This window comes from Podarcis vaucheri, assembly GCF_965113315.1.
Source record: "Podarcis vaucheri genome assembly, chromosome: 2".
NCBI lineage: Eukaryota > Metazoa > Chordata > Lepidosauria > Squamata > Lacertidae > Podarcis > Podarcis vaucheri.
In genome coordinates this window covers 131,815,189-131,840,679 of record NC_138760.1, presented here as the reverse complement: position 1 = coordinate 131,840,679, position 25,491 = coordinate 131,815,189, and the positions used below count along the sequence as shown (strand labels likewise).

The window sequence follows — 25,491 nt, the reverse complement described above, 5'->3', positions numbered from 1 at the left end:
CCTTCTTTCCAAAAATAGGCTTCTCCAGATATCCTCTTGAGACTTTGTCAGAAAGGAGAATCAGAGCCCCCAGGGGTGGGAGATCTGGCCTGTCTTGCAGGACTGGCCCAGCGCAGAGGTGCTGAGGGACTTTCTCTGCCGGTTCTGGCAGCCTCACTCCTGCCTGGCCTTGTCCCCTTCCAGGTTGCCAGGAGGGTCTTCTAACACTATAGGTCTTCTAAAGCCCACCACCTGGGCAATGCTCACACAAGGACCCTGCAAGGTGAGCCAAAGCAAATGGGTGGCAGGATTTGAAGCTGATTAGATTCTTAGGGGACCTTTGAATATCCTTATGGCAAAGGCTGGAGAGGAATTAAACGCCCCCTCCCTAACTGGAATTTCTGGGGACAGAAATGGATTCGAGGGGGCGTTTCAGGATTGGCCGAGTGCAGCAATCCTGAGGGTCTCGCTGCCACCCTCACCCCAGGAGGGCCTAGTAACAAGGGGGGCGGGATGAAAGCACAACAGCCCTGTAAGGTGGGGCAGTCTCAGTAAAATATAGCTATTGTAACGGGTGTGGGCGTGTTCTCCAGCCAGAGGGCCACATTCCCTTCTGAACAGTCGTCCAGGGGCCACATTCCATTGGTGGGTGGGGCCAGAGATCAGGGTGGTTGGAGCTATGGGTGCAAATTTGACCTTTGTCCAGTAGCTACATTCATTCCAAGGGTCTTTTCCAGCCATTCAATAGGAGGATCCAGGGCAGTGATTTTAAGGGGGAGGGGTGGCCTGGGAGATTGCTGAGGCCTCAAGGGCTGGATTTAGCCGCTGCTACTGAGGTTCCCCAGCCCACAGTTAGGGTGCTGGACTTGGACCAGGGAGACCCACACTTTGCTACACAGCTCCTGTGCGACCTTGAGTTAAAGGTCTGGAGACATGTGCAATTAATGCAAGGATTCTTAGAAAATGTGTAGTTTGATGCACGTTTTGCCAATTCCAGAGGTTGTCTAGCTTTGTTCCCGAGGCAAAGGTCTGCCATCTGTCTAAATAAATCTGCCTTTCTCTATTGTTCCTGCTTTGAAGTACATCGTGACAACAGCTGAGAGAGGAGCAGAAGTGGCTCAGTTTACGCCTCCTCCAAATCGCCTACAGGCAGCACAATGGCCTCTGAGGCATCCTTTGGACCGTCTCTCCTTAAAGGTGGAGTGGGAAGAGGAGCCAGGCAGCTTCCTCAGGTAGGGAAAGAGCAACGGGAGCAGGGAGGAGGGAAGAGGCACAGATGGGACCACCCAGCCTCCCTCTGTGTTGAGTGGGGATGATGGCGATCAAAGAGAAGCTCTGTCTTCTTCCTCTTCTTCTTCCAGGCCCTCTTGACCTTTGAGGAGGTGGCTGTGTTTTTCACGGAGGAGGAGTGGGCTCTGTTGGATCCAGGCCAAAGAGCTCTGCACAAGGAAGTCATGGAGGAGAATTATGAGATGGTGGCCTCTCTAGGTAAGGGCAGATTTGTATCCCTCTTGGCTGCTAGACGTTGGAGGTGGGAACCTTTGTGCCATTTATTCATGCTGTGTAGTGACAACGTAAGAACACCTGCTGCCTTCTCCTCTCCTTCCCCCCAAATCCCATGTAAGTGAGATACTCTCTATTGTTCAGGGCTGTGGGGGAGCTGCCACCCTCCTCTCCCCTCCCTCCGCCCCCCCATCTTGTAGAATCGTAGGGAACTCCAATAATAATAATAATAATAATAATAATAATAATAAAAAAAAAATGCCTTCCAGTAGCACCTTAAAGACCAACTAAGTTAGTTCTTGGTATGAGCTTTCGTGTGCATGCACACTTCTTCAGTGTGTCACGCCATTTTTGAATTACCTCGGGAGTGGGGTTGCTTAGAGAGGGAAAGTTCCCCTCGCTCATGAACCAGGACATTGATCAGTGAAGGAAGCTGTGTTGTATTATTTAATTGAACCACTCTTATAACTACTACTAATAATAATTTATTATTTATACCCCGCCCATCTGCCTGGGCTTCCCCAGCCACTCTGGGCGGCTTCCCTCCAAAAAATTAAAATACTGTAATACATCAAAAATTAAAAGCTTCCCTAAACAGGGCTGCCTTCAGATGTCTTCTAAAAGTCTGGTAGTTGTTCTCTTTGACATCTGGTGGAAGAGTGTTCCACAGGGCGGGCGCCACCACCGAGAAGGCCCTCTGCCTGGTTCCCTGTAACTTGGCTTCTCGCAGTTAGGGAACCGCCAGAAGGCCCATGGCACTGGACCTCAGTGTCCGGGCAGAACGATGGGGGTGGAGACGCTCCTTCAGTTAACAGAAACTGAGTCAAGCATTTTGCCATTTATTTTGGAAACCAGAACACCTGCCTGAAGTGTACCAACTTATTTCTTTAGCAACTGAAGTTTAAGAAGAGCTGTGCCTATAGTATTGTCTTTAAGCTTGTGACATCTTTATGTCTCGTTTTAGTAATAGGTTCTACTCGAAAGGACACATTTCCTGACCCACAACCTCTTTTTATTTAGTGAAACTTTTCCTGTCTGTTGGATCAACTCCTGCCTGAGACTCTAAATCACTAATTTTTCCTTCACAAAAGTCCCCCACACAATAACCCGTGGTAAATGGTGAAACTCGGTGTAATTGGCATAAAGTGAGGTGTGTGTGCAATATTTTATTGGGGGCAGTTAGCAGGGTGAGTCCGCCACACTATTAATTGGTGGTAAGAGGTTGGATCCACTACAGCAGCAAAATAAAAACATTCCAAAAATCTTCACAAAACTGAGACAAAATCTTCACAAAAACTCTATGCCTCTACCTGTCCTGGAACATCCCCATCCCAGCAGTGATGTGTGAATTGACCTCACATGTTGACTCCAGGTAGAGAAACTCACGGACAGGAAGCCCCGGGACAAGAAAGCTGTGGGAAGGTGCATAGTGGGGAAGCTAAAAAACGGTGTTTTTTATTTTTTTATTTTTCATTTTATTTTTACAAAGTGATAATCATAAATAAGTAAGAATAAAAATGTGCACCCATCACCCAGGCCATTCCATTGTAATTATCCAACCTACCAATATTTCAGCACCTCTTGAGATGGCTTGACCCCTTTCTGTTTTAACAGTAGAAATTCTACACACACCCTCCATATCTCCTCAAAATTATTCCTCCTGCATATTCTTCATCTTACCTTAATGGCACATGTTAATTTATCATTAATAGCTATATCCCACACCTCTTTAAACCATTCTTCCATTTTATATTCTGCTTGCCCCTTCCCCTTCCTAGCTATCATAATTCGTGCAGCAGTCAGTAAATTTGAGAGCAAGTTTGCCTGCGAACCTTCCACCCCATCGTAAATCGGTAACAGTGCTACTTCTGGTCTGTTGGTCAGCTTTTACCCATTGATTTCTGTTATCTCCTTAAACACCCCTTGCCTAAAAAAATTGTACATATTTACACCCCCACCATATGGGAACATAATTCCTTGCTTCCTGGCATCCGCTCCAACCTAACACCAAATATTCGTTGTTTATTTGATTCAGTCTGACTGGTGTTAAATACCATCTTCAAACTAATTTATAATAATTTTCTTTTATTCTTATAGACAACATTTTCAACATCCGTTTCTCCCATATTTCCCAGCTTTGACTATCTGCCCTGTTGTCTCCTTTTCCCACACCTCTTTTAATTGATCTTCTTGATCTTCCATTTCTACTAATATTTTATAATTTCTTTTTTTTTTTTTTTTTTGCATTTTAAAATTTTATTGGTTTCCAACCAATTATACATTTTATCCATGTTACAACATTCTTATCCATTTTTGACTTCCTTCAACGTTACTGACAATCATTCGTAGTTATCCTTTCTTACACATTCCATTCTTACATATTGCCATTTTTCCTCCTTTCTTTCATTGTTTCTAATAGACAATACTTATTGGGTCTTTACAGTGCCTCTTTAAAACCCACTAGCGTTGTATTTACCTCACAGTTATTTTCCAGATAGCCCACAAATTTCTCCCAGTCTTGAATAAACTTTTGGTCTTTGGTATATCTAATTTTCCCTGTTAACCTGTCAAGTTCTACATATTCTGTCAGTTTTTCTCTCCACTCTTCCACAGTTGGGATTTCCTCCTGCTTCCATCTCTGGGCTAACACAATTCTAGCAGCCGTTACCGCATACTGGAAAAGTTTGCGATCTTTCCTTTCAATATCCTTCCTTACCATACCCAATAGGAAGATTTCTGGTTTTTTGGCGAAGGTGTATCTCAGCATTTTTTTCATTTCATTGTAAATCTCCTCCCAAAACCTTTTAATTTTTTTGCATTCCCACCATTGATGATAGAATGTCCCTTCTTTCTGTCCACACTTCCAACATTTATTGTCTACCTTATACATCTTTGCCAGCTTCACTGGTGTCATATACCACCTGTAAAGCATCTTCATCATGTTTTCTTTCAGTAAGGTACACGCCGTAAATTTTATATTCACCTTCCATAACCTATTCCAATCTTCCAATTGGATACTGTACCCAAAGTCCCTCGCCCACTGAACCATCACTGATCTCACTTCTTCGTCCTTCGTATTCCATTCCAGCAGTATTTTATACATTTTTGACAGATTTTTATGTTCATTGTTTATTATCTCTTTTTGGTATCTAGATTCTTTTTCCTCATAACCCCTTTCCTTCACCTCTTTTTTGAACATTTCATTAATCTGAAAATAGTGCAGCCAATCGTATGTAAACCCTTTAACTTGGTCGTATGATTTTATTTTCCACTTTCCTCCTTCATTGGTCACCATTTCGTCGTATTTTCCCCACTTTCCTCTCATATTGATTTTCTTTACCCCCATTATCTCTAACGGGGATAACCAGTGGGGGGTTTTTGGTTCTAGTATGTTTTTATATCTATCCCAGACCTCTATTAACGCGCCTCTGAAAACATGATCGCTAAACCCCTTGTGAGCCCTCTTTTTATCGCACCATAGGTACGCGTGCCACCCAAATCTGTTATTATATCCTTCCAAATCTAGAAGTTCTTTATTTTCCAACTTTACCCACTCTTTCAACCAGCACAAACATGCTGCCTCGTAATACAGTCTCATGTCTGGTAGGGAGAAGCCACCTCTTTCTTTTATTTCTGTCAGTAATTTAAATTTAATTCTGGGCTTCTTCCCTTCCCAGACATATCTTGAGATCGTCTTTTGCCAATCTCTAAAATCTTTTGTACCTTTTATTATGGGTATAGTTTGAAACAAAAATAATAACTTAGGGAGCACCATCATCTTAACCATTGATATTCGCCCCCAGAATGATAATTTCATTCTGGCCCAGGTCTCCAGATCTTTTTTTATTCTGTTCCAAACTGGGGTGTAATTATTTTGATATAGATCAATATTCTTTCCAGAGAGCCATATTCCCAAGTACTTAACCTTTCTAACTACCTCAATCCCTGTTCTTTGCTGCAGTAATTCAGTCTTATCCTGATCCAAATTTTTAACAATCATTTTTGTTTTCCCTTTGTTCAATTTAAATCCCGCTATATTACCAAATTTTCCCATCTCGTCCAGAATCTCCTTTATACTTTCTATCGGCTCTTCCACCGTCAGGACCACATCATCTGCGTAAGCTTTGACTTTATATTCATTGTTACCTAAAGTCACCCCTTTAATTTGTTTGTTTTGTCTTATTGCATTTAATAGGGTTTCCAGAATCACTATAAATAACAGTGGCGAGAGTGGGCACCCCTGTCTTGTTCCCTTAGCTATTTTGATATCTTCAGATATAACATTATTGACTATCAGACTTGCTTTTTGCTCTGTGTAGATTGCCCTTATGCCATTCAAAAATTCCTGGCCCACCTCCATCACCTCTAAGTTTTTCATCATAAAGTCCCAGACCACATTATCGAACGCTTTCTCCGCGTCTACAAAAATTAGACATGCTGGTTTGTCGCACCTACTGGATAAGAATTCAATAATGTTAACTATATTTCTTGTATTATCACTTATTTGTCTTCCCGGCAGAAACCCAGCTTGGTCTTTATGTATGATTTTTGATAGTATCTTTTTTATTCTTTTAGCTAAAACACCAGCAAAGATCTTATAATCTGTGTTTAATAAAGAAATGGGTCTGTAGTTCTTGATTTGAGTTGGGTCCGAATCTTGTTTTGGAATTATTGTAATAAACGCCTCTTTCCATGTATCTGGAATATCCCTTTCTTTTAATATATTATTCATTACTTCAGTCAGCGGGGTTATCAACGTGTCTTTCATTTCTTTGTAATAACTTGATGTAAACCCATCAGGGCCCGGTGCCTTCCCTCTTTTTAATGCTTTTATCACTTCTTCTACTTCTTCTCTACATATTAGGGCATTTAGTTGTTCTTTTTGATCTATCGGAATCTTCCTCAACATCTTTCCTTCCAGATATCTTTCTATTTTTTCTTTGTTGTTCCTTTCACTTTTCCTGTATAGTTGTTTATAATAGTCCACAAACCCTTTCCTGATTTCTTTTGGGTCGGTAATTTCTTCTCCGTTTAATTCGATTTTATTAATTAGTTTTTGTTCTTTTCTTCTTTTTACCTGCCAAGCAAGCCATTTTCCAGATTTATTTGCAAACTCGAAATTTTTTTGTCTTAACCTTTTTATATTCCATTCGACCTCATTATTTATTAACATAGCAAATTGGGTTTGTAGAGCCTTTATTTCCTGCTTTATCTTCTCATTATTAGGTTTTTTAATCAGCTTTTGTTCGTTGTCCGTAATCTGTCTCAAAATCTCTCTTGTCTTTTTTTCTTTATTCTTTCTTTTCCATGCTTCTTGTTGGATACATAGGCCCCTCACCACTGCCTTACTTGCATCCCATACAGTACTCAGTTTTGTCCCTTTATCTAAGTTATCCTGAAAGTATTCTACCAGTTTTTTCTGTATTTTTTCAGCAAATTTTTGGTCGGCCCATAAGTTATCATTCAGTCTCCATCTGAAAGTTCGCTCTTCAACTCCTTTTAACTCCATCTTAATCGGATTGTGGTCTGAGATAACTTTAGCCTGTATTTCGACATCTTGAATCCTTGGTATGAGTTCACTCGAGACCCATATTTGGTCTATTCTTGACATTGATTGATTTGGTTCCGAGTGGTGCGTAAATTGTTTTTCTAAAGGGTGCCTGAATCTCCAGATATCGATTAGGTTACAGTTCTTAATCATCGTAAAAAAAGTCTTAGGCAACCTCCCTTCTTTACTCTTTGCTTTCCTTAATCTATCCATTTCTGTTGATACCACACCGTTCATATCTCCCATTATTATAATTTTTTTATCCAAGTATTCAAAAAGTTTTTCTTCCAATAGTCTAAAAAATTCTGTCTTATTCCCATTTGGAGCATAAATTCCGATAATTATCAATTCTTCGCCTTGCCATTTAATTTGGGCCGCTATTATTCTCCCTTCTTCATCTTTAAATAATTGACGGGATTCAATTTTGTTTTTAATATATAGAACAACACCTCTTTTTTTCTTTTTGTCCGAAGATATAAATTCATTCCCTAACCTTTTGTTAATGAGGATTTTCCTATGTTTTTTGGCCACGTGCGTTTCTTGAAGGCATATAATATCCAGATTCTTCTTCTTTAAAATATGTCCAATTCCATTCCGTTTCTTCTTATCATTCATTCCATTGATGTTCCAGTTCCATAATTTTAACGTCATTCTCCTTGTCACTGTCTAGATTTAAAAGTTTAGGCTTAAAACCTTTCTGTCTCTTCTCCTTCTTCTTCTTCCCCCTCCTCTTCCGACTCTCTTTCAATCTGTTCTTCTTCTTCACCTAATTCAGATTCTTCCCTCCTTCTTATTCCTCCTTCTGCTCCTTTACTCTCTTCCTCCCCTTGTTGTAGTTCTTTGTATCTTCTTGTGAATTTTCCGATTTCCTCAGGACTTAGCAATCTTCTTTTTACTCCTTTATAAAAGAATGAGACACCTTCCGGAAATTCCCATCTGAAATCAATTTTGTTTTTTTTAAGTAATTGTACCAGTGGCTTGTAGGCTTCTCTTCGTTTCAACAACCTGATTGGAATATCTTTAAATATAATTATATAATTCCCATCAATATAAAGTCTTTTCTCTCTGTTCCTTTGCAGAATCAAGTTTCTCATCTCTCTATCTTTAAAAGTAATTAAGCAATCCCCTGGGAATTTCTTTACCCTACTTGATCTAATTTTGATTCTATATGCATTATGTATTGTCTTTGCCATTTCTTCTTCTGATGTCTCCATCCACTGCGCAATTTCCTTTATTAATCTTTCTCTTATATTTTCGTTTTGCATTTCCGGTACTTGTCTCAACCTTAAATTAACTTCTCTCTGTTTCAGTTCGTTCATTGCGATAGAGTCTTTTATTTCCTCTTGTATTTTATTCAGATCTGCAATCTCATTTCTCATCTTCTCCTCTTCTCGCTTCATCTCTTTCATTTCCTGCTTCGTCTTCTTAAATCCCTCATCCATTCTCCTAGAAACCTCCTTAATCTGTCCTTTCAGTTCACTGACTGTCTCCTCGATCTTTTTATCCATTTTCCCTATTTTGTTGTCTACCTGTTCTAACTTTGTCTCCAGATTCTTTTCACTTTGTTTTATCTCTGCAAACATCTTCAATATTTCTGTTCTAAATTCCGTTTCCTGCTTTGAAGCTCTCCTGTCTGTTGGTGTCCCCCCTTCTGTCCCTTTTTTCTGTGTATGCGACATGTTCCTCTGTATCTCTATGTCTAATATATACTGTGTGCACACTATGTATTTTGAGTTTGAATCACTGTTAAATACTCTCAAACACTATTAGATTAACCCCCCAAAGACAAAGAATATCTCCTATATAAGGGGAGGGGGAAAGGTTTAGCAAGAAAAAGAACAAATTACAAAAAACACAATTTCCTTAAGATTTCCTCTCAATGTCCTAGATATTGTCGCTTCCCCTGCCCATATGCGGGAGGGGGGTAGTTATTAGTCCGCGTTCTTCTTGCCCCAGTCTGGGCTAATCCAGTTCAGGCTGGTCTGGATACTCTTCTTGCCCCTATTCGGGCTAAATCCACTCAAAACGTTAGACAGGTAGAACTGTACTTTATATTTCAGAGTAGTCCAAAAGACAGTACCTAGATTTGAGGAGTAGTTCAGCTTCCAATATAGCTTTTAAGTTAATATTAATACTAGTCCTAAAATTGTAGTTCAGTAGTGGGGGAGATGTCTCACTTACGTAGTTGTCTCCTAAGTATCTTCACCAAACCTAAGTCCCCTCCACCTAATTTTCAAATTAGTGTTTGGTTTGAATCAAACCAAACTGAGTGGATAGTTCTTCCAACCTAAGTCACAAAGAGGGTGGTTCTTCCACCTTAGGGAAAGAGAGTCTTTAAGTGAGCTTTCACACTGCCTTTTTCCAACTGTTCATTTTAGTTTGTTTTATAAATTCAGTTCCACTGATTAAACATTCCTTAGCAGAGTTTTAAGCAGGGGGGGGGGGAGTCCGTGGAGCCTCCAAATAGTTTCCTTTTTATATATATATATATATATAAACGAACAAAAAGAAAAAAGTATGTTTTAAAGTAGTCTGGAATGGCGTCGGAAGTCCTTCTAGTCCTCCAGTTAATATGGCGCCGGAGTTTCTTCCTAACTTAATAGCTTCTTCACTGAGGTGTAATCAATAATCCTCTCTATTCTCCTGTAGCCTCAATTACAGTTGTTACTGGGTCTCTTTTACTCACGGAGCTTCTCTGTTCCCCCTTTAATTTCTTCTTTTCTCCTTTCTTTTCTTAACCAAAAGTTACTTTTTAACTTAGTTGAACTCAAGTCCGAAAAGTCCCGGGGGAAACAGAAACAGTATCCGCTAGCGGTAACTTACTTTCTCTTTGGGCTCTGCAAACAGTGCTGCGTCTTTCTCAATGATGTCAGACGAGCCGCTGAACTCGGATTCTTCTCTTTTTTAGCCGGGAGCTTTCTTATTAATATCACAAACTCTCAAATTTCATAATAGCAAATCCGGTTTTCTTCGTGTCGAGAGCGGAGCGCTATTCTCTCTGCAGGCTCGGGGCTTCGCTAGTTAGCCGCCGCCATGGCTGCCCGATTGTCCGCCGCTCGTTCCGTCGCTCTCTTCGCCTCTTTTCAGGGGTTACCTGGCGAACTGGACGAGCGGCTTTAACACCGCCGGGAACCTAGACCTCTAGACACCCTCCAGAGGTTTATCGGGAGGTCTTTGCGCCCTAAGAACCCCCCTTTTCGGCCAAAATAGCTAGGGCTTTCTCATCGGAAAAAACCCTCGCCTGCAACGGGAGCCGCGCTCACGCCGGAAGTCCCAATATTTTATAATTTCATTGGTTTTCCCTTTTATAACTGTGTTTTCTTCTTTATCTCCCCTTTTTATAATCTCCCCCCCCCCAAATTTTGTATATTTACAGATCTTGTTTTCCCTTAACCACTTATTTGTCCATTGCTCCAGTTGTATACAGTTAAACCGAGTTATTCTACTTCCTGTTAGAGCTTCTCTTATTTGTTCTTTCTTCTCATTTTCTCCACCCAATCCTTTATCTTAAGTATTTTCTTCTCTTTAGCATCTTTTTCAATTTCCCATTTTCAATTTACTAGCAAGTCTTCTATCATCACCACCAGATTAAGTGGTGAATTTGCTGGTATCAATTTTCCTTTCTATTTCGCCAATAATAATAATAATAATAATAATAATAATAATTTATTATTTATACCCCGCCCATCTGGCTGGGCCTCCCCAGCCACTCTGGGCGGCTTCCATAGAAACCAAAAATACACTAAAATATCACACGTTAAAAACTTCCCTGAACAGGGCTGCCTTAAGATGTCTTCTGAATGTCAGGTAGTTGTTTATCGCTTTGACATCTGCTGGAAGGGCGTTCCACAGGGCAGGTGCCACCACCGAGAAGGCCCTCTGCCTGGTTCCCTGTAGCTTTGCTTCTCGCAATGAGGGAACCGCCAGAAGGCCCTCGGCGCTGGACCTCAGCGTCCGGGCAATGACATTTCTTAATAAGGGATTTTCAATATTTTGCCAACATTGCCTATTTGATTTGATAAAAAATATATTCACTAACTTCTCCCTGATTTCCTGTGTACCACTCTCTAACCATTCTGACTCTCCTTGTTCTGTTATGCCATCTATGATATATATTAAATGATTTGCTATATATATATTTGCTATATAACATAACTTTATGTTGGGGAAACCCAGTCCACCTGTTTTCTGGGGTTTATACCATCTTCTTTTATTAACTCTAGGTTTCTTACCCCATTACAAAATTTATTGATCATACTTTGCCAACTCTTTAACTCTGTCTCTGATATCTTAATTGGTAAGATTCTAAATAAAAAAATTATTCTGGACAAAATTTTCATTTTCATTATCGCTATTCTTCCAAACCATGAAAGCTTAATTTTCTTATATTCCTCCAGCTTTTCCTTAATTTCCTTCTTTAATTTGTTAACTTTCTCTTCTTCTGAATTTTCTAAATTTCTTGTTATCTTTATTCCCAAGTACTTTATTACATTTCTTAATTTTATTTTTTTCAAATCATTTTTCATCTTCATCATAGTTCAACATCACCATCTCTGATTTGGACCAATTAATTTGCAACCCTGTTTTTTATACAATTTTTTTCAAATGTGCCTCTGTTACCTGCATATTTTCCAATGGGTTTTTGCTTGTTTGCAAGGTTTCATCTGTAAATAAGCTCTTTTCCTTTATTGCTTATTCCTTTTATATTTCCACTGAGCCTAGGGCTTGCCGATCGGAAGGTCGGTTGTTCAAATCCCTGTGACGGGGTGAGCTCCCGTTGCTCTGTCCCTGCTCCTGCCAACCTAGCAGTTCAAAAGCATGTCAAAGTGCAAGTAGATAAATAGCTACCGCTCCGGCGGGAAGGTAAACGGCATTTCCGTGCGCTTCTCTGGTTTCGCCAGAAGCAGCTTAGTCATGCTGGCCACATGACCCAGAAAAACTGTCTGCGGACAAACATCGGCTCCCTTGGCCAGTAAAGCAAGATGAGCGCCGCAACCCCAGAGTCGTTTTCAACTGTACTTACCGTATTTTTCGCTCTATAACACGCATCTGACCATAACACGCATGTAGTTTTTAGAGGAGGAAAACGAGGAAAAAATATTCTAAATGAAACAGTGGATGTATGATTTTTATGGTTCATGCTGTGGTCACAGACATGTGATCTGACAGTGAGTTTGGGGTAGCCCAATGCAAAAATCCTGAGGATCCATGTGGATCCGTGCTTTGTAACCACGTTTTAAGTGGGGAGGGAAGGAAAAAAACTCAAGGGACAAGGAGCTTTTCCGCAGGGAGGAGGGAGGGAAAGAGCACTGTTGCTTTAAAGGTATACTTAAGGTATTTGCCCTGTGCCTGGGTTTTTTTTTCCATTTAACAGTTTGCAGCCTTTTCCTTCCGCTCCTTGTTTTGAGGCGGAATAGATTTGAGCAAGTGAGGAGGACTTGGATTGCAGGGGATTCGCCATTAGCTGTGTAAAAAGTGCTCCTCCTTGCAGCCTGAATGATAAGCAGCCACCAGCAGCAATAGAATGGAGCACACAAAAGCGGTAGGGGCACTAGGACCCAGACAATGCTCAAATCTATCCTGCCTGAAAACAAGCTGCTCCATCCCAGCCGATCAGCTGAGACGCGGGGGATTTGCGAAGTTTCCCCCTCTCCCTCACGCCCTCCCCAGCCTTTTTTTTTACTTCCTGGTTTTCACTGCGCTGGCTCAGAGCTCGAGGTTGGTTTTATTTTGCTGCTGGTTGCTTAAATTTTATCTTTCCTGCCGTCTCTCTGCAGCCTCATTGCTCTGTTTAGAGAGCGCGCAGACCTTTGCTAGCGTCTGTCCCTCCTCCCGTGTAAGCGGCTGCTGCCGGCTTTGCTGCCATGGCTCTCCTTCCCTCCCTCCTTCCTGGCTCCAGGTCGCTTTAAAGAAAGCAAAGTGAGAGCCTCGTAGAGCGTGTAAGTGGCTCCCGCTTTGCTTGACTGACGGCAGCCATGGCTCTGATCCGTGCATTCGCTCCGTAACACGCACAGGCATTTTCCCTTACTTTCTCGGAGCAAAAAAGTGCGTGTTTTGGAGCGAAATTTACGGTAACTGTCAGGGGTCCTTTACCTTTTCTATAATTACATTGGCCAGAGTTTCAGTGACCAATACAAATAAAATGAGAAAGGAGACATCCTTGTTTGGTGCCCCAGGATAATGTTATTTGTTTTGTTATACCATCGTTCACTACGACATATGCCTTGTTCCTCAAATATAATTGCTTTATTAATCCCTTAAATCGTTCTCCAAATCCTAAGCTTTCTATAATCATTTTTAACGCTTAAAATGCTACTATACCAGCTTTCATTATATCTTCTTATATCTATTTTATTCAACACTCTTTTTATTAAACTAGACATCTGTCTTCCTGCTACAAAGCCACATTGGTTTTTATTTATATATTTATACATAAAATTACTTATTTCTTAATTTCTGGCTCAAAAAATAGGGGTCGTCTTGTACATGGGGGCATCTTATAGACGAAAAAATACGGTATTTCGCTATCTTATTTACTGTTTGACTATTATTGAAGATCCTAGTATCTAACCTCCATCTTCTGGCTTCCTTGTAATCTTTCTTTATTTTTAATACCCTATTAACCAATGTGTGGTCAGTTACCTTTATTATTCCAATTTCCATATTCAGTATTTTTGATATTAAGTTTTTTGAAACAAAGATATAATTGATACTTCAGTAGGTCTTATGTACTGGTGAGAAGAAAAAAATTCTTCTCTCCTCCCTTCATCACTCTCCAAACATCTTTCGTATCTTTCCTTTTCATAATTTTAGCTAATCCTGTAATGTTATTACATCTTTCCTCTGAGGTAGGATTTGACTTATCCAATTGTTTATCTAATACCATATTGAAATATGCTGCCACAATCATATGGCCCTTTGGAATATCCTCCATTTCCTTAAATACTTTATCAAAAAATTCCACCTGATTTTCATTAGCAACATAAATATTAATTATAATGTATTTCCCCCTGTTATTGTTCCTTGAATTATAATGCATCTTCCCTCAGGATCTTTCTTCATTTTTAATATACTAAACCAGCATCTCTTTGAAATTGTAGTTACTACCCCTCTTGATTTTGAAGTACCAAGTGCTTTTTCATAATTATTTATATCTCTCAGTCTGTGGTCATTAACCCCCTCTTTCTTCTGATGCATTTCCTGTAAAAATATTATATCTGCTTTATCTTTATTCAGTAATGTTTCTATCCTCCTCCTTTTCCTAATCAACCTCCACCCTTTAATGTTTAAGGTTGAAATCCTTATTTCATTATCCATGTGGTACCTCGGTTTTCAAATGTCTCCGTTGACTAACATTTTGGTTTTCGAATGCCGTAAACCCGGAAGTTAATGCTTTGGTTTTTGAACACGCCTCAAAAGTCAAACATGCCATGTGGCTTCTGCTGAGTGCAAGATTCTGAGGCCTAGCTGTTGGCTGCTGAGTTTTTGGTTTTTGAACACTTCAGAACTCAAATGGTCTTCCATAACGGATTACGTTCGAAAACGGAGGTACCACTGTAGTACTGTTTATTATTTCACTACTCCAGGTTACATTCCTGCTTGAAAAGTTTCTTAAGGACTAACCTGTATTCTTTGCTTCATAATACTTGTTCTTCAGAGAAATCCATCTTTTAAAATATTTTCTCTGGGGGCTCTCAGTTTCTGCTGCTTACTCCAAAGCCAGCAGGGCCCGCCCCCCAAATGTGTATTTTATATGCTGGTTTTAATGTATGTATTTGTTTTGTTTTTGGACTAAAATATTGTAAGTTGTGTTGAGTTCCCATACCCCCAAAAGTAACAAATACATTGAATAAATAGGCTGCAGCAGGACCTGGTGGCTTCAGTTTTCCTGGTCCACAGTGCACATCACCAGATTGCAGCCCATAGAAGTTTAGGCCATAATATGTTTATTAGCCTTTAATATGTTTATTAGCCATCAGATATTTTGTTCTCTTTGCTTCAGATGATTATTTTTGAATATTTTTGCATATGACATAAATAGCAGGTCTCTTTTACTTATTCCACACAGGAGAGATTCTGATACCCAAGTCCGAACTCTTCTCGCTCGAGACAGAAGAATACAGAGATGTTGTCCAGGACAAATGGAGAGGTAGGTGCATGCACTTTGCTGTGACACTGTAGGTTTGATTGCTTCGTTTCAGTGAGTATGAGCCTTGCTGGATCAAAATGAGGGACCATCTTGTCCAGCGTCATCTTCTCACAAGGACCAACCAGGGAGAATCCCACCAGCAGGGCCTGAGTACCAAAGCTCTCCCCATTCACGATTCCCAGTCACTTGGATTCAGATAAATAATATTTCCAAAGGTGGGGGGAGAAGATTAGCTGAGAACTAAATGACAGCTACTGAAATGGTGGGTGGTTCTGACAGTGGAGACACAGTGCAAGATTGGGGAATGTGTACAGTTGGTTGGAATGTATCAGGAAGATGATATTGTTCACGGGGATGGAGAAAATGGACTGCAGATATGTAGCATTTGCAGAAGAGGCAAAAGAGGGAGAAAGTGTGTCCCTACAGATGTTACTGCACTGAAATTCCTATCACTATTGGCCATTGGACATGCCTGCTTGGGCTGATGGTACTTTGAGATCAACCACATCTGGCTCCTAAATCTGCATGGAAGGTTCCTCTTTTTTGCTCAGAGTTACTTGGGAGCTGAAGGTCGTATTGGATACTAACAGTTCCTGAAACTATTGTTAGGAATTCTTCCCTTTCCTGAAAATCAGGTCAGTGGTGTAAAGAGAAAGTGGTGCTCTTACTGTATGTTAAGTTCTCTTGTTCTCTTCCTTGAAATTCTAACAAGGTTTTATTTTCCCCTACTCTCAAGCAGACGATGGAGAAGGGAGTCAGAATTCTGAAGGACCATCTGTGAAGTGCTTCAGTGTGAGTGAGCATCTTATCACAAATCTACAAACTCATACAGGGAAGAAACCCTTTACATGTATGGAGTGTGGAAAGAGCTTCAGTCGGAATGGAATTCTTACTGTACATCAACGAATTCACACAGGGGAAAAACCATATAAATGTATGGAATGTGGAAAGAGCTTCAGTTGTAGTGGAAAACTTCCTATACACCAACGAATTCATACAGGGGAAAAACCATTTAAATGTATGGAGTGTGGAAAGAGTTTCGGTGACAGTGGAGCATGTACAAAGCATCAACGAACTCACACAGGGGAGAAACCATATAAATGTTTGGAGTGTGGAAAGAACTTCAGTGAAACTGGAGCACTTACAAGACATCAACGAATTCACACAGGCGAGAAACCATTTAAATGTATGGTTTGTGGAAAGTGTTTCATCTGTAGTGGAAGCCTTAGTGTACACCAACGATCACACACGGGGGAGAAACCATATAAATGTTTGGCGTGTGGGAAGAGCTTCAGTGAAAGCGGAAAACTTACGAGACATCAACAAATTCACACAGGAGAGAAACCATTTAAATGTATGGTTTGTGGAAAGTGTTTCAGTGATACTGGAGCACTTACAAAACATCAACAAATGCACACGGGGGAGAAACCATTTAAATGTATGGCATGTGGAAAGAGCTTCAGTGAAAGTTCCCAGCTGACTATCCATCTCCGAACTCACACAGGGGAGAAACCATACAAATGTATAGAGTGTGAAAAGAGCTTCAGTCAGTGTTCCCACCTTACTATACATCAACGAATTCATACAGGGGAAAAACCATTTAAATGTATGGAGTGTGGCAAGAGCTTCAGTGCAAGTGGAAAACTTACAAGACATCAACGAATTCATACAGCAGAGAAACCATTTAGATGCATGGTATGTGGAAAGAGTTTTAGTCAAAGTGGAAGCCTTACTGTACATCAACGAACTCATACAGGGGAAAAACCATTTAAATGTATGGAGTGTGGAAAGAGCTTCAGTGAAGGTTCAAAACTGACCGTGCATTTAAGAATTCACACGGGTGAGAAACCATATAAGTGCTTAGAGTGTGGAAAGTGCTTCAATGTGACTGAACACCTTTATATACATCTACGAACTCACACAGGCGAGAAACCATTTAAATGTATGGAGTGTGGAAAGAGCTTCAGGGATAGGGGAAAGCTTACTGTACATCAACGAATTCACACAGGGGAGAAACCATTCAGGTGTATGGTGTGTGGCAAGAGCTTCAATCGGAATGGAATTCTTACTGTACATCAACGAACTCATGCAGGAGAGAAACCATATAAATGTATTGAGTGTGGAAAAAGCTTCACTGAAGGTCCACAACTTACCATACATCTCCGAACTCACACAGGGGAGAAACCATTTAAATGTATGGAGTGTGGAAAGAGCTTCAGTCGGAAAGGAATTCTTACTGTACATCAGCGAACTCATACAGGGGAGAAACCGTATAAATGTGTGGAGTGTGGAAAGAGCTTCAGTTGTCGTGGAAAACTTACAAGACATCAACGAATTCATACAGGGGTCAAACCATATAACTGTATCGAGTGTGGAAAGAGCTTCAGTGAAGCTTCAAAATTGACCATACATCTGCGAACTCACACAGGGGAGAAACCCTTTAAATGTATAGTGTGTGGGCAGAGCTTCAGTCACAATGGAATACTTACTGTACACCTACGAACTCACACCGGGGAGAAACCATATAAGTGTATGGTTTGTGGAAAGTGCTTCAGTGAGAGTGGAAGCCTTACTGTACATCAACGAACTCATACAGGGGACAAACCATATAAATGTTTGGAGTGTGGAAAGAGCTTCATTTGTAGGGGGAAACTCATTGCACACCAACAAAGTCACACCGGGGAGAAACCATTTAAATGTGTGGATTGTGGGAAGTGCTTCAGTGAGAGTGGAGCTCTTACAAGACATCAGCGAACTCACACAGGGGAGAAGCCATTTAAATGTTTGGAGTGTGGAAAGCGCTTCAGTGAGAATGGAACTCTTAGAAAACATCAACGGTCTCACAGAGAAGTAGTTGCTTAAATGGAAGGAGTTCTTAATAAACACCTACCAACTCTCACAGGGGAGATCCCATTTAGATTTATGGAGTGTGCGAAGTTTTTCCCACAGTTCACTTTGTCCCTCATGTCAGCAAACTGATACAGTGGTACCTTGGGTTACAGACGCTTCAGGTTACAGACTCCACTAACCCAGAAATAGTACCTCGGGTTAAGAACTTTGCTTCAGGATGAGAACAGAAATCGCAGGGCGGCAGCAGGAGGCCCTATTAGCTAAAGTGGTACCTCGGGTTAAGAACAGTTTCAGGTTAAGAACGGACCTCCAGAACAAGTTACGTTCTTAACCCGAGATACCACCGTATAGGGCAGGGGTCGGCAACCTGCAGCTCCGGAGCCGCATGTGGCTCTTTGCCGCGGCTCCGGGGCAGATACTAGTGAGGTGAGGAGGCGCATTGTGCGCCCTGACACTCCCCACTGTGGCGGGCGCTGTACTGGCTGTGACGTCGCATGGGGGCGGTGCGTGCATTAGTCACGCACCGTCCCGACGTCACCTTCCCGCCCACCCGCCCGCTACATTGTAAGGGACATGTACACTTGTCACTGCATTGAAAGGGGGCATGTACGCTGGTCACTGTTTTGAAGGGGAGTGTAGAACACACACAAAAACAGGTAACTTGTTAATTTAACGTTTATTTCTATGAGGAGGAGTAATTCTGAGGGGTCAATCAAAGAAATAATAAAAAAGTGACAAAAAAGTTATTTTTATAATGACGAGTTTTGCGGCTCCCAGTTTTTTTTTTCTTCGGAAACGGGTCCAAGTGGCTCTTTTTGTCTTAAAGGTTGCAGACCCCTGGTATAGGGGAAAATCAATTGTAAATACATGGAGTGTATTTGATGTTCTGGTGTTTGTATGGAAAGTTGTACATATATGTATTAAGGCAATGAAGGTAATGTCTCATAATAGTAAGTATAATGAAAGATACCGTTAGATATGTCCAGAATGTGACCCTTGAGTGCTCATTGTGAGTGAACATGTGCTGAGACAATGTTGATATTTGGTCTTTGGCAGAGAGAATTGGGAATGGAGAGTTGTGAAAAGTGGAGCATGACAGTGGTGTTTAACAAGCAGAATTGGTTATAGAATCCTAGAACTGTAGAGTTTAAAGGGACTCCAAGGGTCTTCTAGTCCAATTCCCTGTCATAAGAACAACAACATAAAACCCATTTTTATAATTGCAATAAAGGAACAATGAAAACACAGAAAGGCTGAAACCATTGTCTTATGTCCTATGTTGTTTATATTTTATAAATTCATTGTTTTATAATACCTTCTTATTCATGGCTACGTTAACAACGAAGTGGATGAAATCCCTGGTGGCAGACCGGATAAAGAGGTTCTATGGGAAACAACCAATATGGGGAGGGAAGGTGGCACAGGGAAATGCAGGCATTGCCAGTGGTTTCAGGAGAGTCATTTCCCTGTGGAGAGAGGAATCTCTGGACCGGACACAGGTTAGACCTCAATATTGAGCCTATTGCTGTTTAGTCGTGTCCAATTCTTCGTGACCCCATGGACCAGCGCACGCCAGGCACTCCTGTCTTCCACTGCCTCCCGTTGAGCCTACCACGTGGCTATAGCAACGGGGAAGTGGACCTTCATAACTGCCTCTATTGCATCTGCAGAAAACAGCAGCAGGAGACTCTTTCAGGTGGTTTGCAATTTAACAGAACCACCTGTGCCATCAGGGCCATAAGGACCTCAAGATCTCCTGCAATGATTTTGCAATTTTTTGGCAGATAAAAGTCACTCAGATTCAGAAAGAGGTAGACTCCACCATGGGAGCAGGGCCTGGGCGGGAGGATGCTAGAATCCTATCTAGTCAAGTTGCGTGGGATCAATTCCAATCTGTTACCTCCAAGGATGTGGACAGGCTGCTTGGACGAGTGAAACCAACCACCTGTCTCCTTGATCTCTGCTCATTCTGGCTCATAAAAGTGAGCTGGGAATAGCTGGGCGATGGGCTCTGCAAGGTGGTGAATGCTACCCCCTGTCAGGGAGTTTCCAGACCCACTGAAAGAGGTGGTTATTAAACCGCTTCTTAAAAAAATATCTTTGGACCCGGCCGATATGGCCAACTATTGCCCAGTCTCAAATCTTCCATTCTTGGGCAAGGTGATTGAGCGGGTGGTTGCTGAACAACTCCAGGCATGCCTGGAGGATGCGGACCATTTGAATCCTTTCCAATTCAGGCCTCATCATGGGACTGAAACTGCCTTGGCCGTACTGGTTGATGATCTCTGGTGGGCTAGGGACAAAGGTGAAAGCAGTTTCCTCATTCTGGATCTCTCAGCGGCCTTTGATACCATCGACCATGACATCCTTCTGGACTGTCTAGAGGAGCTGGGGGCACTGTTATACAGTGGTTCCTCTCTTTCCTTCTGGGCTGTGTCCAGAAAGAGTCTGACCCTTGCGATCTGGGGGGCCACGTTCCTGACACCGGATGATACCCAGCTCTTCCTCTCCTTTAAATCAGAACCAGTGAAGGTAGTGAAGGTCCTGTGTGTCTGGAGGTGGTTGCAGGATGGATGGTGGCTAACATATTGAGGTTGAATCCTGACAAGATGGAAGTACTGTTTTTGTGGGACGGTGGGTGGGCAGGTGTGGAGGACTTCCTGTGTCAGGAACCTGGCTCCCCAGGACCCAGTAGACAAGGCAACATTGGAGAGTGAGCGTGCAGATGAGGCAGAAGGCTCCACTTTCCTAACTGACACCCCACAGCTTCAACCCCCCTTCCCTTCTGGACCTGGCACTCCAATATCAGTGGGAAGGGAAGGGCTGGAAGACAGCCCAGACGAGGGCAGTCTGCCAAGGGGTCAGATATCTGAGGAAGCATTATCTAGTGACAGTGAAGCAGAGCCAATTAACTATATCAGCCCGAGGAAGAATGGAAACACATTGCAAGACGTGAGGTTACAGGCAGAGGACCTTCTCGGTGGTGGCACCCGACCTGCAGAACGCCTTCTCATCAGATGTCAAGGAAATAAACAACTAGCTGACTTTTAGAAGACATCTGAAGGCAGCCTGTTTAGGAAAGTTTTTGGTGTTTGATGTTTTATTGTGTTTTTAATATTCTGTTGGGAGCTGCCCAGAGTGGCTTGGGAAACCCAGCCAGATGGGAGGGGTATAAATAACTGCCATAATATCACAGAATGATGACTCCAATCACTCTAATGTTATTTTAGAGGTTTCCTTCCATCGTTGGGCAATAACTGTAGTCTAGCTGCTGCGAACAGAAAGGAAATTAATATTTTAGATTAAAGCGTACAATATAGGGTCTAATATGGTTATAATAAGGCAAATGCTAAATTCGGACGGATAGATTGTTTATTGGAGGTCTGATAAAAAACTTTTCCCCAGAAGTGTGGATGACAGTACACTCCCAAAATGGGAATCCGAGACCTGCATGCAAAGCAACTGCTCTACCACTGAGCTGCACCCCCCCCATAACAAAGCCTAATTTTCTCCATCAGCTCCCTCTTTTTACAAAAGGTACACATTGTAATGACACTGGACGAGCCCTTAGTGTTGTCTTAAGTTACTGGTCTAAACCCTTTCCCAGGAGGAGGCTTCTTAGAAATGGGGGGGGGGGGTGTCGTCTTTTGCTGCCTTTGCGGGGAATTGAACCCATGAATTTGTCACTAAATAAATGGGAATATAGAGCTTCAGTGAAGCTTCAAATCTGACAGTACATCAACGAACTCACACAGGGGAGAAACCATTTAAATGTGTGGACTGTGGCAGAGCTTCAGTCACAATGGAATACTTTCTATTCATCAACGAACTCACATGGGTGAGAAACCATTTAAATGTCTGGAGTGTGGGAAGTGCCTTAGTAAGAGTGTAAGTCTTAGAAAACATAAACTATCTCACAGAGAAGTAACTGTTTTAATGGAAAAAGTGTGGAAATGTTTGAATTAAAATGGAGTTCTTAATACACATCTTCTGAGTCTCCCAGGGGAGAACCCATTTAGGCATATGGAGTGTGCTATGTTTTCAACACAGATTTCACTTTGTCTCTCGTATCAATAAACTGATATAGGGGGAAATCAGTTGTAAATGCATGGAGTGTATTTGATGTTCTGGTGCTTGTATGTACATATATGTATTAAAGCAATGAAGGTAATGACTCATAATAGTAAGTATAATGAAAGATACCATGTACTGTTAGGGATGTGCAGAATGTAACCCATGAGTGAAGAAGAAGAAGGAGAAGAAGAAGAGTTTGGATTTTATATCCCGCCTTTCACTCCCCTTCAGGAGTCTCAAAGCGGCTAACATTCTCCTTTCCCTTCCTCCCCCACAACAAACACTCTGTGAAGTGAGTGGGGCTGAGAGACTTCAGAGAAGTGTGACTAGCCCAAGGTCACTCAACAGCTGCATGTGGAGGAGCGGAGACGTGAACCCGGTTCCCCAGATTACGAGACTACCGCTCTTAACCACTACACCACACTGAATATGTGCTGAGACTCCATTGATATTTGGTCTTTTGCAGAGAGAGTTGGGAATGGAGAGTTGCAAGAAGTAGAACACAACAGTAATGTTTAGGAAGCAGAATTGGCTCTGGAATCCTAGAACTGTAGAGTTTAAAGGGTCATGGTAGTCCAATTCCCTGTTATAAGAACTGCATAAAGCCCATTTTTCTAATTGCAATAAAGGAACAATGAAAACATAGAAAGACTGAAAAGAAATCTTGAAAGTGTCCTAAAGGTAAAGGTAACAGGACCCCTGACTGTTAGGTCCAGTCGTGGATGACTCTGGGGTTGCGGCGCTCATCTCGCTTTATTGGCTGAGGGAGCCAGCATACAGCTTCCGGGTCATGTGGTCAGCATGACTAAGCCGCTTCTGGCGAACCAGAGCAGCGCACGGAAACGCCGTTTACCTTCCTGCTGGAGTGGTACCTATTTATCTACTTGCAATTTGACATGCTTTCGAACTGCTAGGTTGGCAGGAGCAGGGACCGAGCAATGGGAGCTCACCCTATCACGGGGATTCAAACCGCCAACCTTCTGATTGGCAAGCCCTAGGCTCTGTGGTTTAACCCATTAAAGCATCCTATGTTGTTTATATTTCATTAATTCATTCTTCTACAATACATTCTCAACTGAAATCAATGGAAAGTGTAACAAGCCACGTTAGACTGTCTACAATATCATCAGTTACATGAAATGTTTAAAACCTTTTTTGGGAACAAAGCTCACTATTTGAATAAAAGCTGCTACAAGATAAAGAAAAGCTTTAGACATTGTGATAATGGTTGAAGACCCTATAAACACTTGATACGGAAGGGGGGGCATGCCTTTCTTCACCCGCCGGTCACCAGAGGGTCCGAGGCGATGACCTCAAGGGCACCTAGCCCCACGTGGACCCCTCAGCCCCCACACCGTTGCACAAGCACCACACTCTACCCCAAGCCCCATAAATAAAGTGCCCTTTTCCCTTTCCTACACCGATCTGCTATTACGGGCAAAATAAGCCCAAAATCTATTGCCTTCCCTCCCGCTCTATCTTTACTATGGGTCAACCGTACGAAGCTGTATTCCCTATTCTTTCAATGGGTGCGTTCTACCCAATCAGAACCATGCATTCGCCTTGCAGAGCTAGCTCAGCGAGCTCCTGCGCGCCTCATTTAACCTCTTGACAAGCTGCTGACGGTGTCTTCACCTCGCCGCCGTGCGGAGGATTTGCACAGCCATCCCGAAGTTGGAACAGCAAGACGGAGGGCTGCGCAGTGCCCCGTCTTGCTGTTTTGGCTTCGGGGACAGCAGGCTGCTATCCGCCGGGAACTCCCGCCGGGAACTCCCACCGAGCTCCGCTGGCTTGCGGAGAGCTGCCCAAAGCCCGGGGTGCACAGCGCTGCGCTCCCTGGGCTCCAGGCAGCTATTCGCAAGCCTGCAGAGCCCGGCGGGAGTTCCAGCCGGGCTCCGCAGGCTTGTGGATAGCTTCCTGAAGCCTGGAGAGCGAGAGGGGTCGGTGCGTACCGACCCCTCTCGCTCTCCAGGCTTCAGCGAAAGCCTGCATTCACTCCATAGGACGCACACACTTTCCCCCTTCATTTTTGGAGGGGAAAAAGTGTGTCCTATAGAGCGAAAAATACGGTATATTATGAAGCGTCTTGCATTTGCTGAATCCAGGATAGGATAACTTTAAAAAACGTAGATTTGTTAGATTTGGAAGGTCATGATAAAAGATTCCGTTGGCGTGTGTATTTATGATCTCATAAGGCAAAAGCGCGGGTGGCGCTGTGGTCTAAACCACTGAGCCTAGGGTTTACCAATCGGAAGGATGGTGGTTCGAATCCCTGTGACAGGGTGAGCTCCCGTTGTTCGGTCCCAGCTCCTGCCAACCTAGCAGATCAAAAGCACATCAAAGTGCAAGTAGATAAATAGGTACCGCTCCGGCGGGAAGGTAAACAGCATTTCCGTGCGCTGCTCTGGTTTGCCAGAAGTGGATCACTCATGCTGGCTAAAAGACCCAGAAGCTGTACGCCGGCTCCCTTGGCCAATAAAGTGAGATGAGTGGCACAACCCCAGAGTCTGAAGGCGGCCCTGTTTTGGGAAGTTTTTAATGTATGATGTTGTATTGTTTTTAATACAGTGGTGCCTCGCAAGACGAAATTAATCCGTTCCGCAAGTCTCTTCGTCTAGCGGTTTTTTCGTCTTGCGAAGCAACCCTATTAGCGGATTAGCGCTATTAGCGGTTTAGGGGCTATTAAAGGCTTAGCGGCTATTAAAGGCTTAGCGGATTAGCGGCTAAAAGGCTATTAGCAGCTTAGCGGCTTAGAAAAAGGGGGGGAAAGCGGAAAAAAATCGGAACACTCGCAAGACGTTTTCGTCTTGCAAAGCAAGCCCATAGGGAAAATCGTCTTGCGAAGCAGCTCAAAAACGGAAAACCCTTTCGTCTAGCGGGTTTTCCGTCTTGTGAGGCATTCGTCTTGCGGGGCACCACTGTATTTGGTTGGAATCACTCCTGCAAATGTCATTTCATCAACCAATTTTCCTATCTCTATTCAAAGGGCCTCCGCTGCAGATTTCCAAATGTAACAATTCACTGATAACTGTATCTATCTACTGGCTCATTGGGAAAACTCTAGAAAGTCATATAACAAAGCCTAACTTTCTCCATAAGCTCCCTCTTATTTTTAAAAAAGGTACCCATTGCAATGACACTGGACCAGCCTTTAGGGTTGTCTTAAATTACTGCTCTAAACTCCTTCCCAGGACGAGAATTTTTAGAAATTCGGGGGGCGGGGAATTGAACCCATGAATTTCTCACTCAATAAACGGGAATATAGGGCTTGCCTGCTAGGAAGGGCATTTCTGTTTGCAGGGAGGGGGGGGAGGCGGATCTCCTGCCCCTCCCCCTCCCTCTGGGTCAATGAGCTCCGCTTCCTAGAGAGGCAGGAAGGGAGTTTTAT

General features: G+C 42.4%; 1 protein-coding gene across 8 annotated transcripts in view; it reads left to right on the top strand.

Annotated features, from left to right (window-relative positions):
- Window positions 1–19,341, top strand: part of LOC309525757 (uncharacterized protein) — a 30,642-nt gene extending 11,301 nt beyond the window's left edge. For 2 of the 8 annotated variants that reach the window (XM_082211261.1, XM_082211263.1), the window contains exons 3-6: window positions 1,177–1,211; window positions 1,341–1,467; window positions 15,075–15,179; window positions 15,916–19,341. In XM_082211261.1, coding sequence (XP_082067387.1) covers window positions 1,177–1,211; window positions 1,341–1,467; window positions 15,075–15,179; window positions 15,916–18,041 — 2,393 coding nt within the window. In that variant the 3' untranslated portion in view covers window positions 18,042–19,341. Of the gene's footprint in view, window positions 1–1,059; window positions 1,212–1,340; window positions 1,468–2,814; window positions 2,905–15,074; window positions 15,180–15,915 lie in introns of those variants that run through there. The other 6 variants (XM_082211262.1, XM_082211266.1, XM_082211265.1 and 3 more) reach the window with 6 other exon arrangements.
- Window positions 19,342–25,491: the final 6,150 nt, after the last annotated feature.